The 19,031-nt window shown below is 37.3% G+C and overlaps 1 protein-coding gene across 1 annotated transcript; it reads left to right on the top strand.

The window, feature by feature from the left end:
* The first annotated feature begins 2,708 nt into the window (after positions 1 to 2,708).
* LOC149932845 (uncharacterized) lies at positions 2,709 to 8,070 on the top strand. Its single transcript, XM_090157191.1, has 6 exons — positions 2,709 to 2,750; positions 6,354 to 7,004; positions 7,094 to 7,267; positions 7,334 to 7,431; positions 7,683 to 7,811; positions 7,887 to 8,070. Exons 2-6 carry the CDS (start codon positions 6,372 to 6,374, stop codon positions 8,068 to 8,070), a joined length of 1,218 nt encoding a protein of 405 aa, XP_090013317.1. The 5' UTR covers positions 2,709 to 2,750; positions 6,354 to 6,371.
* Positions 8,071 to 19,031: the final 10,961 nt, after the last annotated feature.

Consider the following 19,031-nt stretch of genomic DNA (forward strand, 5'->3'; position numbering starts at 1 on the left):
GCTCTTACGTGACAAATGTTAAAGGGAATTGCAACGATTCCTCAAGCGGCTAATTGATAACGACTCTGGTTTCATGATTCTGAAACCGTCTTTAAAAAAATTATACATTTCTTTATTGGGTTTTGCATACAAAGTGCCCTCAAAAAAAGATATAGATATGTTCCTTGTATATATCAATGGCCCCGCAAGCAGCCTTGAAAATAAGGTATTTTATTTAACTGGTCCGTATGACCAGTGACCCCTTAGATAATGAATTATTAAACTGGTCATTATGACCAGTGTCCCCCTAGCTTATGAATTATTATACTGGTCTCATATAAAATGTTCTAATGTCATTTTATAAGCCTAAAAAAACCTATACATGTTTAGAAGTTAGATTATGTTGGTAACATTAATTTTAAACGTATTCAAAATAGTTAACTTTATTTTATGAGTATCACAATATCTCATATAAGACTACTGCCATAGCCTAGAAGACCCTCGTAATTTAAAGTATTATCTCTCTCTACTCGAGGCCCCGTAGCTCCCGAGTCCCCGGTCCGTTACCGCGTAGCCTAACGTAATCCGGGGAAAACTAGAAATGAGGTTTTCAAGTTTGAGGCTTTGAGGCCAGAGGGGGCTTCGACAGTTTGACTCATTCGAGGGATGCGAGCGAGGTACTCTGCAATGCCTCAACGTGCGACGGTAGTACGCGATACATAGAAATCCAGTGAATAGAAAATCAAAATTGATAGAAACTTTGAATTAATAAACTAGTCATCTCCTATTATTTGATATTATTTCGAATTAATAAACTGGACACGGTGACCAGTGACCCCCCAAATTCTGAATAAATAAACTGGTCTGAGCAATTAATAAACTGGTCTTTGACCACCTGACCACCGTTATTTCCAAGGCTACCCGCAAGAGCTCTATCAGATTTAGGAATTATATCCCTACTATACGGACTAACAACATGGACCCGGTTAGACGTTTCAGAATCCAATGTCTCCTATTTTCAGACGATATACAGCTATTAACACATACCCCGGAAGATTTTCAGCTGTTACTTGACACATGTACCTCCTTTGCCAATGCCAGGGGTCGGCACTTTAGTAGTGATAATTAAGTCGCGTCTTCTGATTTTTCGAGGGGGTTATCAAAGTGCACCCACCTTAACAGCAACGTTTACTTTACAAAATAAAGCCCTGGGTGAAGCCGATGAGTATTTGTATTTTGGAATTACCTTTGGCACCAAACATAACTACAATGGTAGCGTAAGATGGTGCGTAAGGCTACACGGCTACTCTTGGCTGTAAAAGATTTAGCAAATTAGCAGACAGGTTCCTATAATAAATATACAATGGCTCACACCCTGTGGAAGCAGGGCCGTTGACAGCCCAAACCTTTGGTAAATTGGTACGGCACAATTTTTTAGTTATAGTGTTAGATTTTTAATTATTTATTTCGTACTCGTAAACATAACTAAGTCAATTTTCTATTCATTCAAACAATTTTAAGTAGGGCCAATTACCTTTAAAGGTTTTCATTGTGGGCCAAATTTCCATTATTTCAACAAGCACTATATAAACGGTCACTTGCATGTCCTGGCTCTCCTAAATATTACTTCTTGGCAATTTCCTTGAATATGTTTTATTGAAGCGTCTATATGAACTATCACCATTTAAATAATTGTTTTGGTCTTTTGGTTTTTTAATTATAAATTTATTTATTTTTTAGTTTTTAGTTCTAACTAAACGTTTAGTGTTGGTTTTTTGTCCATTCCCCCGCATATGGTGGTGAGCCCTATGGGATTTTTTTGGGTGAGCCGCTCTTTTTATAAAGAGTTTTATTTTATACGGCTCATTTAATAAATCTTGAATCATGCAGAAATAAAGAGCGATAAAGCAAGCGTAAAGAAATATTCCTTGAGAGGGCCGAGAACGATAGCTAAGGATCATAGGCGCGGCTTCAGAGGGATGGCCCCTGAAATAGTTGATATTTACCAATCGTTTCGACTTTGTACTTTAAATATATAATTTCTATACAAAAATACACACACATAGTAAATTAATATTAATAAAAACCAAGACGATACCACCTGCTTTATTCATAAACAAACTTGCGAAACGAAATTAAAAATATTAAGGACGTCGATGTTTTTTGGACCAAAGTAACGGCGTTCTAGGTCGGCAATAGACCTCAAAACTCGCACCAAAATTAAAACTATGGCTACCACCTCCTTTGGTTCGCCATTGAAACCTAGATAGGTAGCTAAGATACGTCGAGAAAAATACACAATTATTAGGTAGCGGCTAAAGAAAACGCTATTAGTTTTTCCTCATTGTTATTCGTAAAATTGACTTTTTAAACGATGATACCGCATTTTAATCTAATTTTTGCATCGTTAGTTTATGTTTTGATCATTTTATATAACAAAAAAACGTTCTTATGACTTTTTAATTTCTCTGTAGGAGACGCTAGGTCATAGGCCCAACCTCGGAGAAGCTAGCGCAGTTACGCCACCTGGACTCGTTTCGTTCGAGAATAATTATAAGAAATCGATAGTATTATCCTCGAAATGCCACGGCAATTTTATATTTTTTATCTGGCAACGCTTTAAAAGCGGCAATTTTTTGGTTATTCCGTAACTGAAACCGTCCATAGGTGGAAGAAGTTGCATTTTGTTCGGTCGGAAAGTTTGTCAAAATTTTTTTTGTTATTAATAAAATAGTATTTTTTGTTACAACTTTCAAGTGAAGTTTAAATAAGTAAGCAAATATCTTTAAAAAACTTAAACTAGGTATTTTTAGGAAGTTTGGTAATCCTAAGTTTAATTGGGAATTACTTCCTTCGGGATTTTACTGTTCGTAGCCTCGTAGGAAGAATTTTGACTAAATAATGACTAGGGCCCGAAATATGTACTCTTTTATAATTGCGGACCGTTGTTATTTAATCCATGACTCTGAGACGACATTTCATTTAGTGTTCCATTTCCGATTTAGATTGTGAAATATTCATGTTTTCAGATGTCACAAGGCCAAGGGTAAAATATTATTCAGGCATACCACGTTGAGTTACAAAGGTTTTTTTTAATCTGCAACTTTACAAACAATTAAATCTAGTTTAAGAAAAACGGTGATAATTTCTTTACTAAACCCACCTCACTAACAAGGAGACGACCCGAGGTGTTAGTGTTACACCCCGATTTTGTTAAAACTCGGGGGATTGGTAGACCTTCATGTAACTTGAACAATCCTAAAGGGATTTTATTCAATGGGCAACGGTTTTGCCATGGCAACGAAAAATGTTTTTGACAACATAAAATGGAAATTTTGCCATTGAAAATAACATGGGATTTGGACCTTCCCCCCTGTGAAAAATTTAAAAAAAATGAAAAAAATTTAAAATACCAAAATTATAAAAAATTGATAAAAATTTACAAAAAAAATTAAAATTGATCACATTTTGATCAATTTGAACCAAATGGGTGAAAATGAACCGATATGGCTAAAATTGGAAAAAATGTGAGAAAAAAATTAAAAAATACAAACATTGAAAAAAAAATTCAAAATTGATTAAAATTAGTTTTTTTCAAAATTGAAAAAAAAATATAAAATTGAAAAAATATTGATCAAAAACAGTAGTTTTGATCAAAATTCATAGGAATTAACGGAAATTTATAAGTTGTGTAAAATTGGATTAATGTATAGATCAATTGCGATTTTTTGAAAAACAAAGTATTTATTTTGGTCAATTTGATCCAACTTGAGAAAATTGGAAAATAATAGATCTAAATTAGCCCAATTTTTAAGTTTTGTAAAAATTATATAAAAATAAACTAAATTCTACCAACTATCTCAAAATTGTTTGAAATATTTTTTTTTATTCAAAATTGAAAAATGTTAATAACACTGAAAAAATTATCAAAATCAATGGTTTCGATCAAAAACTGCATTAATTTCCAATCTTGTTTTGGTTCTGAAAGTCCTAAAATATTATTTACTTGATAAATAATAAAAAATAAATGAAATTCATTAAAAATTATTTATATCAAATAAAATTGGGTAAAAATCTTTTAAAAATTAAATATTTTGATTAAATTGGGTAAACCTTTGAAGATAAGTTATTTGTAATAAAATTGGGTGAAATTCAATAAAAATTATTTATATCAAATCAAATTGGGTTAGATAAAGAAAATTCGCTAAAATTGAACCAAATTGGGAGAAAAATAAAAAAATACTAAAATTGGGTAAAATAAAGAGATTTCGCTAAAAATGACTAAAATTGGGTAAAATAAAGAGAATTCGCTAAAAATGGCCCAAATTGGTAAAATAAAGAATAGTCGCCAAATGAGCGATTTTGACGATTTTGGGCTTTTATAGGTAATTTTGCATGCCTACAATTAAATACGGATGAAAGCGAACAAATTTGGGTAAAACCAATAAATATTAGTTACTTCAAGTAAAATTGGGAAAAATTATTAATTATTTCAAATAAAATTGGGTAAACGCGTAAATATTTCAATTATACTTGAGTAAACCATCGAATAAGTTACTTTTAATTAAATTCACAATTGTAAGTATACAATCATGTTGGTTGGTAGAAAACGGAAATGACGAACTATAAATATGTTTGGGTAAATATAACGTACTTAAAAAGGTAAAATATGAGAATAAAACAATTTTGTATTACACTGTTTGTTAAAATAATCAATAATAATAATAATTTAAAAATTCTGCTAATTTTGATCTATTATTTTCAAAATTTTGAAAATAATTAAAAAAAAGCAATTTATCTATATAATTAAATATCCATCAATTCCTATCAATTTTGATCGTTTTGGATCGAAACTATTGATTTTGATAATTTTTTCAGTGTTATTAACATTTTTAAATTTTGAAAAAAAAATATTTCAAACAATTTTGAGATAGTTGGTCGAATTTCGTTTATTTTTATATAATTTTTACAAAACATTAAAATTGGGCTAATTTAGATCTATTATTTTCCAATTTTCTCAAGTTGGATCAAATTGACCAAAATAAATACTTTGTTTTTCAAAAAATCGCAATTTATCTATACATTAATCCAATTTTACACAACTTATAAATTTCCGTCAATTCATATGAATTTTGATCGAAACTACTGTTTTTGATCAATATTTTTTCAATTTTATATTTTATTTTCAATTTTGAAAAAAAAAACTAATTTTAATCAATTTTGAAATATTTTTTCAATGTTTGTATTTTTTTATTTTTTTCAATTTTAGCCATATTGGTTCATTTTCACCCATTTGGTTCCAACTGATCAAAATGTGATCAATTTTGATTTTTTTCGTCAATATTTATCAATTTTTTTCGGTCAAAATCCCATGTTATTTTCAATGGCAAAATATCAATTTTATGTTGTCAAAAACATTTTTCGTTGCCATGGCAAAACCGTTGCCCATTGAATAAATTCCCTTTAGGATTTTTCAAGTTACATGAAGATCTACCAATCCCCCGAGTTTGAACCAAATCGGTGTGTAACACCTCGGGTAGTCTCCTTGTAAGATGAACATCTTAGTTTTTGAGTTTTAATTGTCGGCTAAGCCCTGAAACTAATTATCCTACAGCAATTTCATTAACCCTTGCTTTCTGTTTTATACAGAATAAAAGTAACATAAGTATGATACTATTCTCGGAATGCTAATTTTAATTTTGATAGTTCGTTACGCCAATGACCATATAAATCAGTACGTGGTTAAGGACTGAGAAATTATAAATCTTCGCGAACTGTTACTAGTCGTTGGATGTGTCAGGTAACGGCGCTGGTAGCCATGGCTTATTGAAAATTGAAACGCTTTCAACAGTAAAAATAACGTGTACTTTGGCAAAATAATGATAAATTATTGAATCAGAACTTTAAATTGACCATTTTAAACTTTCTTTTCGTTTTTAAACGCAATTTCACTCTTATTTATAGCCGTCACGGTAACCTGGTAGTGTTATTTTGTATGGGGAGACGAGTTTCCTCTTCGAAAACTACCGATAATGCAATCACTTTGCGACAAATATCATTGACCGAAATTTCAATGTCATACTTATGTAATTTCTTATGACACAAACAAGAACTATTTGTGTGCTAATTACGTTCTTGACAGCATGCATACCTTTTAATTTTGTTTCAGATAAATGTGTTAGTTCCCTATATTCGGCATGTTATATTATTTACCGAGCCATATATGACCAACCTTTTTTTTTAGTTTCCTACTTAATTCGTTAGAGGCTCTTATCCTTTTGAGTAAGCGATCAATACTACACCACTCTACATTTAGCTATCAATAACTATTTCGATATTAACTGAACACTTATGACATCACAAATGATTTTTAGTAATTTTGGAGAGTTGACATGGATTACGAAAACTTGTTTGGCCTAATTCTCCAATGCGTCAACAACGAATGCATTAACAATTACATTTGCAAAAGGAGCATCAACAACGCCATCCTTGACATTCATAAGAAGTATTCCAAAGAAGGACTGCATATCAAAAGTGGTGAACCACTTAACTTCAAACTGTTGGAACTTAGGTGCGGGTATCTGTACCTATACGCGACTTCGCACGCCCGTTTAGTGTGTTTCGCTTTTACCGAACTGGAAATGAGAATCCCAAATTTTCTGTCTACTTTCTTAATGGATGGCAAACGTGACCTTAACCTTTGCGCCATCGGTGGAGGCCCAGGGTCCGACGTTGTTGGTACCTTGATGTTCCTGAAAAGCCTGGAATTGTTCGCCGGAAAACGGGCCAACGTACATCTTGTTGATGGCTTTCCACAATGGGGTTCAACCTTCGCCTCGTTGATGCAAAATTTAGATCGCCACAACATTTTCCCCGAAAATCGGTGCCAAGCCAGCTTTCAAAATCTTTTAACCGAGTTGAACCCGACGACCAAATTGGCTATTACTCATGCCAATATTATAACGATGGTTAAGTTTGTTTCAGCTATCTTTGCCCACAAGGAAAAAGCCCTTCTCCTGATGAAGGTAAGAAATGTTTTACACACCGTTCTTTATGTTAATTATCAGTGGTCAACTATCGCGGCAGCCCCCTTTAAAGTAATCCCGTATTTTAGAATATTTTTAACATGGTCCAAGAGGGCTCCGTTATTTTTCTCTGTGATAATTCTGGAGGTGAAGCTTTTAAATTCACGCTGACAATAGCTCTGGAAAACGGCTTGTCCTTGCTTTGCCGGCCAAAAAGACATTGGTGGCATAGAATAAGCGAGGAATTAGAACCAGAACTTTACGTAATAGCTCCAAGTAACGGAAATATTTTAAAACAGCGCGTAGTAAAATAACGCGTTGTTTTGTAGAAATCAACGTATGAAAGACCACCCCAAAAGGATTGTAAAGTGTCTTACGCATTTTTGATCAAAAAAGCCGATAAAACCGAAAGAAGTCTTCAACGGAAGTTAGTAGAGTATTTGTATATTTTGTCGACGGTGAACAGTGGCGGATAAACCAAAAGGCGCAGTAATCTTAAGTCTAGGGGCCTGGAATTAGCCTAAGGGTGGAGAGCCCGAGATGAGCCTATTGCAGAAAGGTCACAGGGGCCCTGAAAAGATCAGGCCCATGGGCCCGGTAGGTTGTTAATCCGCCACTGACGGTGAAGCAAACATATTGTGAAACTAAGACATATGTAAGCTATTCGTATGTTATAAGGTTCTCAGAGACAAGTCCATTCTCGTCTAACATCGATGACACCATATGCGAACCACCTGCCAAGCGTGCCAAATTACCAGTGAAAGATTGTTCGGAAGTCAACTTTTCGTACTCCAACCCCGTTATCTTGTAATAAAACCATCCAGTAGTCGCCCCCATTCATGACACCATAGCTTTAATTGATCAATGGTTTTTAATTAACAGATTTCAAGAAGGTATCAAGGCCCGACGCCAAAACAATTCGTCCTTTTATGGTCAAAGTGGTGGAAATGATCATAGATTGCCTAACGCAGGTATGCGTCATAAGCGTTACTCTGGTTGTCACTATGGAAAGAACGGTTCGAACAAGAAACATTTCCAAGGGAAGAGACGTTTTAGCTACTGTTAAGCCTTCAGATCAAATTTTAGTCTATTGGACCAATACAAATGCTTGGTCGATATTAAAGTTAAATATTTTATCAATATTTTTAAGTAAAAAATATTCTTGTATTAACTCATTTAAATTGTGTTTTTTAAGTACAAAAAGTGCCATTAAAATGACTCATTAAATGAATTTTTTAAAAGTTTTATTTTAATTAATGATATCAAAAGTATATGTTGTGGTTAAAAAATACATGCCAAATGCACTGTAATTATCACATTTTAAATGTTAGGTCGAAAATTTAAGTCATGAGGTGTACACGCAGTGGCGTAAAAGGAGCTGGATCATAAATTCATAATTAGAATAGTTGATTTTATAAAATGTCTTTACGCTTGCTCAACTTGTTGCAGCCAATGCCTAAGAATGAGTTCATAAACTCTTTAGTGGGAGAGAAAACGGATCCACAGCTGAAGCGGGGAGGCAACATTTCAACAAGATGGCCAAAGTTATTTTATAAAAAGAACTATTGACCTCAAAATTAGTTTCCTGAACGGATCCCAGATACCTTAGTTATGCCACTGCAGGCCTGGCTTAGACAAACATTTTCTAAGCGTTTATTCAAGAAAAAAAATTATATTAACATAAGTGTATTTATTAGAGGTCGGGGATGGTTAACTTTTATTCAATAGATAAAGCTCTCAAAATTATTCGTCAAACGTTTTGATCAAGTAATTTATATTTCTGTATTATCCGATTAATTTTTTGATAAATTTGTAAAATTAATCGGAAAAACGACGTTTTTTTCGAAAAAAAGCTCAAATTTTACGAATAATACATGTTTTTTAATCATTTTCCGAAATATTAACCGGTAAATTTCTTTCTTTACATTTTTTGCGCGAAAAAAATCAATTTAATCGTGGATAATGATTAACCGTCCCCGACCTCTAGTATTTATATCAATAATTTACTGAGAAAGGAACAATTATATCACTGAAATAATAACGGTATTGACCCTACTTGTTTTCCCAAAATTTACTGCTTATCTAGGCTCTGCATAGTGGCGACCTCACAATTTTGCGGCCGCTTTTGTAATTACTTTCAAGGTTTGAGAGGGTGTGGGATCGGATGGTTTGGCTAGAGGGCTGAAAATGGGGAAATCGCGGGACCCAAGACTTCATGGCGCGACCCCCTGTGGCGGTTGGTATGTCTGCCCGAAACGAGACCCCGGGGCCCCGATGGGATATACATACCCCTTTCCATTCTACCCCAAATATTATGTCTCTCATTTTCCCGATAAACTCCCTGTTTGAAATAGATAAGTTCAGTTTCTGGTTATTTTCATTTTGGAGCCTTTTTCTTACCGTTGATATTTTTTAATCGTTTGTTTTGCCCTCTTGTACTTCTGTAATGGCGTTCCTTTCGTTTACGAATTGGAAAATACCTCCGAAGGGCTTATGATTATCAACGAAATAAAAGTGAATGATTTCAATAGCTCATTACTAGATTAAATTACTACCTGTACGATAATAGGAGGTATTCTCGTAACGTCAGCATCTCTACAGTGGAAGGCTAGTGTTCGGTTGTACACATCGTAATTTTGTATAGTACATGTACCTATATTCGTTTTCAAATGTTTATATAGCGCACGCGCGCGTGAAAGTGAGTTTTTGGTTGCTGTTAAAAAAGGTGTTATTTTTTGCGCGTGTAAAAATAAATTAACGGCCAGTTCTGTTTTGAAATAAGAGGAAAAAGGTTTACCGGTTTTTATGTCGGAAAAGTTCGCGTCTTTTATTTCGCTGTTCACGACATTTTTTGGTCCGTCGAGCCGGATACATTCGTCAACTTGATTATGTTCCTCAACTAATCATCGAATCGGCTATCTTTCCGTGAGAGACAGTGAAAATTAGCGTGGATTCTCCGTTGGAAACCGTTTAAACCATCGATCATATCCCGATCGTAAACGAATCAACATAAGTCATCATGGATGTTCTGGTGAGAAGAAGAGCAGCTATCAAGGGACAGATCACCAGGATTGAAAATGCGGTGGGTCAAACAGCAACGAATCTATCTGACGTCGCCTTGAAGCTGTATGTAGACAAGGTGGAAAAACTTTCGAAAGACTTGGATGAGGTTCAAGATGCCGTAGTTGCAAATGTCGATCCCGACGACGACGATTTCGCGGATCACGAAGATGAATACAACCCCCTAATCGCTCGACTCGAAGATCTGACAATCCTACTCGTCACTGAATCGAATGAAAGAGCAGCAAACATTCCAGTGAGACAAGTCAGACCAGCTAGTGATGTACGTTTACCGAAGCTGGAACTTCCATCATTCAGCGGTGGTTACGTCGATTGGCTTCCATTTCACGATCTCTTCACGGGCACCGTACACAACAACGAATCGCTCACCGGAGCTCAGAAGTTTCAGTATTTGAAGTCATCATTACGAAACGAAGCAGCGCTCCTCGTTCAATCTATTCCGGTAACTGACGCTAACTATCTGGAGGCTTGGGATATCTTAAACAATCGGTTCAACAATACCCGGGAAATCATCGATGCACACGTAAAACGTCTCTTCAGTCAAACTAACGTCATCCAAGAATCTTCATCCGCTTTACGAACGCTCATCGATACCACCGCCGAATGCATAAGGGCGCTCAAGGTTCTCAAAGAACCAGTACAACATTGGGACTCCATACTACTTCATCTTGTAAAGGAAAAACTGGATTCAGAATCTCGCCGACAATGGGAACTTTCCCTGAGGGGGACCGAAAGACCAACTTTCGAGGATCTCGTTACATTTCTTGAACAACGGGCCAGAGCCTTAGCAGCAGCTCCGCCTACAACTACTGCAATCAAGTCGAAGCCTCCATTACATCAGAGACCGAGTACAAAGGCTCATCATGGTGCTCTGAGCGAGACGTGTCACTTTTGCAACAAAACACACTCTGTATACAAATGTACCAATTTTCTGAATGCAACTTCGGACGAGCGTTGGAACATGGTCAAGAGGAGTGCCATGTGTTTCAATTGCTTACGAACCGGTCATCAAAGCAATGACTGCAAATCTGGTCATTGTAGGAAATGCAACGCACGACATAACACACTTCTACATCAAGAAAAGGAATTAACGAAGACGAAGGCAACCTCCGGTGTAGTTTCATGCCCATCTCGTGAAATAATTGGATCAACCCAAGTTATCTTGGCAACCGCAATGGTCCAAGTCAAGGGACTTGACGAGCAACTTTATCCAGCCCGAGCGCTTCTGGACTCGGGTTCTCAAGCCAGTTTCATCACGGAACAATTCACGAGGAAACTAAGATTGAAGCGAACACGTTTCAACGTCTCAGTTGACGGAATTGGAGCAACCGGAATGAACACCTCTCAAGGCAGTGTCATGGTGAATATTCAGTCAAATATCATTAACACGTCGGAGGTCATCGTCGAGGCAATCGTCCTGAAAAAGGTCACGGATTATTTACCTAACAGTCCGTTCGATCCTGGAAATTGTCTACACTTGAAAGGCTTAACACTTGCTGATCCAACTTTTCATAGCCCTGGACAAGTGGATATTTTACTAGGTGCTGACGTGTATCTAGAGCTCTTACAAGATGGCATTTGCAAGGGGAAAGAAGGTCTTCCAGGTGCCTTTAATACTCTTTTCGGATGGGCAGTTTCCGGTCCATTGCTGATGGCCGGAAGAAGTTCGAAAATAAAGGTCCATCATTGTACATTGGAAGCAGATTTGAAACATCTTTCTGAGCTAGAAGACATCCAGCCTCGAAGAATACTATCTCCAACAGAAATTCAATGTGAAAAGAACTTTGAAGAATCACATACACGTGACTCTACAGGAAGATTCACTGTACGATTACCAAAGATAAACGATGCACCAAAACTTGGAGATTCTAAACAAATGGCAATCCGTCGATTCTCTCACTTAGAACGACGTCTATGTGTTAACCCGAATCTCTATGAGGAGTACCGCAAGTTCATGGGGGAATACATTGCCCTTGGACATATGGAACTCATTCCCTCGAATGAAATAAAAATCGAAACCAATCCATCTTACTACGTGCCTCATCATGCGGTATTCAAAGAAGACAGTACCACCACGAGAGTTCGTGTGGTGTTCGACGCCTCTGCCAAATCTACAACTGGAGTTTCCCTAAACGATCATCTGCTAGTGGGGCCAAAACTTCAAGATGATTTGGTCAACCTCCTTATTCGCTTTCGTCAACATCGCATTGTAATGAAAGCAGACCTTGCCAAAATGTTTCGTCAAATTAGAGTACATCCAGACGACTCCGATCTTCAAAGAATTGTTTGGCGAAACAACTCACACGAACCCTTGCTCGAATACCGTTTGCTAACGGTTACATATGGAACCGCATCAGCGCCAAACCTAGCAACTAAAGTCTTGAAGCAACTCGGCCATGACGTGAAAGAGACACTTCCGTTGGCATCTTCGGCTTTACAAAATGACTTCTACATGGACGATCTAATGACAGGAGACGAAACGATTGAGAACGTTTTAAGACTTCAGTCAGAAATCATTCAAGCTACATCTCAAGCAGGATTTGAAATAAGGAAATGGGCGTCGAATGAAGCTGCATTATTGGATACACTACCAGCAAACATGAAGGATTTACAAAAGCCACTATGCATCGAGAACGACGAATCAGTCAAGACTCTCGGCCTATATTGGACTCCTTCGGCTGATAATTTCTCGTTTATGGTTACTTCTCCAGCGTCAAGAAGTTCAATCACTAAACGTACAATTCTTTCGGATACAGCAAGGATATTCGATCCTCTGGGACTGTTGGCACCAGTAACCGTTCGAGCGAAACTGATGTTACAGGAAATGTGGCAGCTAAAATTGAATTGGGATGAGCAACTTCCCCAACCACTTGAAGCTAAATGGAGGTCGTTTCGAACCGATTTACCAGAAATTGAAAACATTACGGTTCAACGGCACATTTCGCAAGCTAATGCTACAGACATTAGCCTGCATGGATTTTGTGACGCATCGGAGAAAGCGTACGCAGCTGCCGTATACCTGAAGACGGTGAATAACAACGGACAAATCAAAATACAACTGATCGCTGCGAAAACAAGAGTCGCTCCGCTCAAACAAATCACACTTCCGAGACTGGAATTATCTGGTGCATTACTTTTGGCTTCTCTGATTCAACTGATCAGGGAGTCATTGAGATTGGATATAGCTGATGTTCATTGCTGGTCGGACTCAACAATCGTCCTAGCTTGGCTGAAAGCTCCACCGCAACGTTGGAAAACGTTCGTAGCCAATCGAGTGTCAGAAATCCACGAGAAACTACCGAGAGCGCAATGGCATCACATTTCAGGAGACAGCAACCCTGCAGATTGCGCTTCTCGAGGAATATCCGCTAGCGAACTGGGAAATCATGGTCTCTGGTGGCATGGACCGCAGTGCCTTATTTTCGCCGCAACAACGCAAGAACTACATGAACTCTCAGAGCCAAATGAATGTTTATCCGAGGAAAGACGAATTATTTCGTTAGTAACACATCATCAAATGGATTTCACGCTCCTTTCCAAATTTTCAGCGCTTAAAAAACTCATTCATATCACCGCCTACATTCTACGTTTTGTCTTCAATTCGCGAAATGCGACAGAATTGAGGATTACTGGACCTTTATCGAAGGAAGAGAACGAAAAGGCGCTATCCCATTGGATTCGGGTCGTCCAAAGCAACAGTTTTAACGAAGAGATAGCTTGCCTTAAACAAAACAAGGAATTACCACGGAAAAGTAAAATCCTTTCGATGCGTCCGTACATCGATCAAGATGGGATTCTTAGAGTTGGTGGCAGACTTTGCCACTCCAACTTACCATACGAACAAAGGCATCCAGCACTGTTACCGAGACAGAGCAAATTAACAGAACTTCTAATACAACACGAGCACGAAAAACATTTTCACGGAGGTGCTCAACTACTAACTTCTGTCTTACAGAAACGTTATTGGATCGTCGGTCTTCGTGATGCCATACGTTTCCATATCAGAAGATGTGTTTCATGTGTACGACAGCAGGCAGTCACTGTAAAGCAACTTATGGGCGATTTACCACCAGCGAGAGTAAATCCTGCTCGGCCATTTTTGAAGTGTGGAGTCGACTACGCAGGACCATTTACCCTTAAACTAATGAAGGGACGAAGTCACCTCAGGTTTAAGGGATACATTGCCGTCTTCGCTTGCTTTACCACAAGATCAATTCATCTTGAACTTGTCAGTGACATGACCACCGAAGCATTTCTGGCAGCATTGAAACGCTTTGTTGCTCGACGAGGAAAATGCGCCGACATTTACAGCGACTGTGGAACCAACTTTACAGGAGCCGATCGAGAGATGAAAACATTCATCAAATTCCCGAACCAGATCTCACTTCTGAAAACGTCAACCGCCTGTCACGTTGGCAATTGGGCCAACAAGTACTGCAGCACTTTTGGAACCGTTGGCGAAATGAATTCCTCTCTCGCCTTCAACAACGTCCAAAGTGGACTACACCAAAACCGAATCTACGAGTCGGCGACTTGGTCTTGCTCAAAGATGAAGATTTACCTCCAACCAAGTGGAGAATGGCAAGAATCACTGAACTTCATCCAGGACAAGACAATCAAGTTCGCGTCGTAACTGTCAGAACCTCTGACAAATCACTGAAAAGACCCGTAGTTAAATTATGCCAGTTACCACTAGACTGATTTTAATTGTATTCAAACTGTTTACTAAGGGTTATTTATGTATGCAAATGTAACTTTTCGGACTTTTACTATCTCATTTGAAATTCGTTATTTCAAGGCGGGCGGAATGTTCGGTTGTACACATCGTAATTTTGTATAGTACATGTACCTATATTCGTTTTCAAATGTTTATATAGCGCACGCGCGCGTGAAAGTGAGTTTTTGGTTGCTGTTAAAAAAGGTGTTATTTTTTGCGCGTGTAAAAATAAATTAACGGCCAGTTCTGTTTTGAAATAAGAGGAAAAAGGTTTACCGGTTTTTATGTCGGAAAAGTTCGCGTCTTTTATTTCGCTGTTCACGACAGCTAGTGTCCAGTGGCGTAGCTGATGGGGGGCCCCCGCTAACCATACAAAAAATTAAAAAGGGGGCCCCCAAACAGATTTTAGCGGGGGGGGGGCTCTGAGTTCTCAGCTACGCCACTGCTAGTGTCAACCCCCTTTCCCCCATCACGACCTAACTTTGAGCCATGGTTGCCATCTTGTATAAATTTCACGTGATTAACCGGAAACTCGTTTAGAAATAAAGCAATGCTCTTATACTTACAAGGAGAGTACCCGAGGTGTTTATTGCCGATTTTGTTCAAAGTCGGGCGTAATGTAGACCTATATGAGATATGAAATTTCCCAAAAGGAGACGTTGCACTACCCATTCGTTTTGCAATAGCAACCGAAAATGTTTTTGATCACTTAAAACATTAAAATCTCCATTTAAAAAAGCATGGGATTTTCTCGGTTTCACAGGGTCCTAGCTACGAAAATTTTGAAAAATTTTGAAAATCACGAAATGTGTAATTTGGACCACATTTAGGTAAATTTTATCAAGTTTGGGTAAATTGAAACATTTTTAGGGTAAATTTGTAACAAATTTTGGGTAAAATGAGGGAAAAATCTTATTTTGGTTGTAAGTGGTCAAAAACATTTTCGGTTGCCATGGCAAATCGAATGGGTAGTGCAACGTCTCCTTTTGGGAAATTTTATATCTCAAATAGGTCCACATTACGACCGACTTTGAACTAAATCGGAAATAAAGACCTCGGGTACTCTCCTTGTTAGTAGCTGCGCGCAAATGTAGGCTACAAAGTGTGTGGCTCCTATATGATCGTAAGAAATGTCATATAATGGAATAAAGTATTTAAATGGGCTGTTACGTTTTAATAAAAAATTCAAGGATTTTGTTCAGTTTTAATTTTTTTACCTGACTTGACATATTTGTAAAACATATGGTTCTCTAATATATGAGAACTCCTTTATGAGTGAAATGCTATAATAACTAGGGATGCAACGGTTCCACTTTTTTGGACTATCTCGGTTCCGGATCCGGTTCCGGTTCTTAAATTTTTGCTTTATCGGTTCCGGTTCTTAAAATTTTAATTTAATGGTTCCGGTTTCGGTTCCGGTTCTCAAAATTTAGAACCGATTGGTTCCGGTTCCTAAACGGTTCCTATACGGTTCCAGTGTGTTTAGTATTATTTAAAGTTAAATACGCAAGCAATTCAAATGAAGTTAAAGATAAATAAAATCCGCCACATTTATTTATTTAGAATATAAAATTGGTTTTTGATCAATTATATTTTAAAAATAGTATCTTTCTCAGTGACGTGGCTATGGGTTCGGGGTCCTCCCGCGAAACTGTTTTTGGGGTCCCTTATAATCATTAAGGCCGAGTCGCGATTATCGCCTTCTTGAGTTAGGGCTAACATGTATCGCCTTCTACAATTAGCGTCTGGATCATTAAAAACAAAGGTTCTGGCAGAACTTGCAAGTCTGGAGTTCAGACTCCCAAGTCCGACCAGAATCACGATCTAGATGACTTAATGTAAAATAATTAAAAAAAATATTGCTACTATTCTCTCGTAGGGAACTAGTGTAAGCGCGTTATTTGTTTATTCAATAAAGTAGGGTAAAAACGAAATATTCTGTTTGAAAATTCCCACGATTTCATCGTTTCAAGATGGAGGGGGGGGGGGGGAATGATGTACTTTCAAGTTTTGGGGAGACATTGCCTTCCCTTCCGTTTCTCATTTCTGGGGCGTAGGAACGTTTTAGAAGTTGGAGGGGGCAAAGAGAAACGAAACGGGGGTCTAGGAGCTTAGCCCCCGATGTAGAGTGAGAAATCGGTCGCGAATGTCATTAAGGCATTAACAATAACAACAGTTATCATACGAAGTGTATTTTAGTCTTTAGAGTCGTTTATGAATTTAAGATACACAAAACCACAATAATAAAATGAGAATGGTTTTGAATTTTTAAAGGAGTGTAGCTTCACCGAATGCATGTGTTACTGTTTGACTAATATGTAAATTGGCGGGAAAAGACACAGTTGAGCTTCTATAAGCTTAATATGCTTTTAAATTGAGAATTTGTGCTTTTAAAGATTTCAACTCACCAAAAAGTTGAAGAACCATAACATTAGTTGCCCCTCAAAGCAAAATTCTAGGGAGGGGCATTGCCCCCCTGGTTCCTACGCCCCTTCCTCATTTCATTGACAAATATAAAGACGGGATTTCTATGACTCGTTTTGATTTCAGTTGAGTATATCGTTCTAAATGGAGTCCATATTATTTCGTTCAATAAGCATTGTCATTTGTGAAATGTAAGCAAATGCATAAGTTGAAATTTTAGATTTTCTAGACAGAAACTACCCAGGCCAGCGATTATATTATGCAAACGAATTAGCCTTACCTTAAAAACTTTAAATTCAGAAACACAACTTAGTTATTAATTTACAATTTTTAACGATCTGCTATAAAACACGTGTCTCGATACTATTCAAACTTCAGTATGTTACTTTCATTATGTACGTTGTTTGGATATTTATGCGACGGTTATTATGGTTGTATTTATAAAGTTTTAGGCGCGCCTGTTGAAACATAAAGAAATATTTGAAGCAAGTAAAACATTAACTTGAGCTGACAAGAGAAAAACTAGACGAGGCCTCGCGCGGTTGGACTGTACATAATCCCATAAGCAATTTGGGGGCCCCTCGATGGAAGCCCCCCCCCCCGCATTGCGGAGTCTGCCGGGGTTTTATTTACGCCACTGGCTTTTCTGCTGTTCCTCCTCTAAGTCGGTTGCGGAGGGGATCATCAATTATGCTTGCCTATTGCCCCACTAAATAATTGCTCGGAAGGCACACTAGTAGCAGTAGATATTGTGGCCTTTGCTACATTTGTGAAATTGTGTCGAGTTCTCCGACTGAAGAAAATAAATCTAAAACTATCGCGGATTTCCGGATTATGGCAGTTTTTAAAGCAAACATTTGGAGGACGAACCCATTTTCAATTGAGAATACGTAAGGGTGTGTCAGTTGAAAGTTACGTAGAAACCCACGTAGAGTTATCTGAGATAGGATAAAGATGAGCTTATACACTCTTTTTAGAAACGTTTATTGGGCGCTGCCATTATCGTACAGACATCCAACGAGCCAGCCCTCTACCGCAGAAATTTCATCCCCCCAAAACCAGTTTTTTCATCTCCCTCCCCGAAGACTGTAAGGTAATGGCGGTTGACTGGGAAGGCGCGTTTAAGAGTCTATATGAAAAACTAATAGTAAATTAGGAAGTTTAATTACTAAATTTCCACATGCGCTAAATGTTGGTAAATAAAGTTATAGAACCGTTTAAAAACCGTTTAAAACAATGAAAATCTCGGTTCCGGTTCCGGTTTCGGTTATCATTTTGTTACAAACATTCTATGGGTCTCTATGAGTAAAAAATGTCTAATAAACATGGGTCCTAAAGTGCTTCGTTTTAGAGAAACTACCCCCAAAAACGGACACAGCCTTAAATCTGGCAAACAGTATTCTTCCTTGAACCAAATTGTTTTCATTAAACTATCAATTGTTTTTTATCCGTGAGGCGAGAAACTTTAATAACAAGTGACAAAAGTTCATAAGATGAGTTTGAAGACAAAGCCATTTTAATTTAGTGATACGATTTTAATTATTAAATTTAAAGATACAAATGTCATAAAAATTCTAAAGGAATGGTTTTAAAATTGTCTAATTCGTTTTGTAGCTAATATGGCACATTGGTCTAGGAACGCTTATTGCACGGACGGGCTCAAGAAAAATGGGTTAGAAGTTCAAAGATTCAACCAGCAGTAGATTCCTAAAAGACTGGTCACTGGTGTCAGATCGACACAAAGTTTAAACATTGTTTTTTTGTGATTGGCATGTAACCTGGAGAGAGGTACAAATAATATTTCG

This window comes from Leiobunum rupestre, chromosome 8 (genome assembly GCF_980474605.1).
Source record: "Leiobunum rupestre chromosome 8, qqLeiRupe1.1.hap1, whole genome shotgun sequence".
NCBI classification, from domain to species: domain Eukaryota; kingdom Metazoa; phylum Arthropoda; class Arachnida; order Opiliones; family Sclerosomatidae; genus Leiobunum; species Leiobunum rupestre.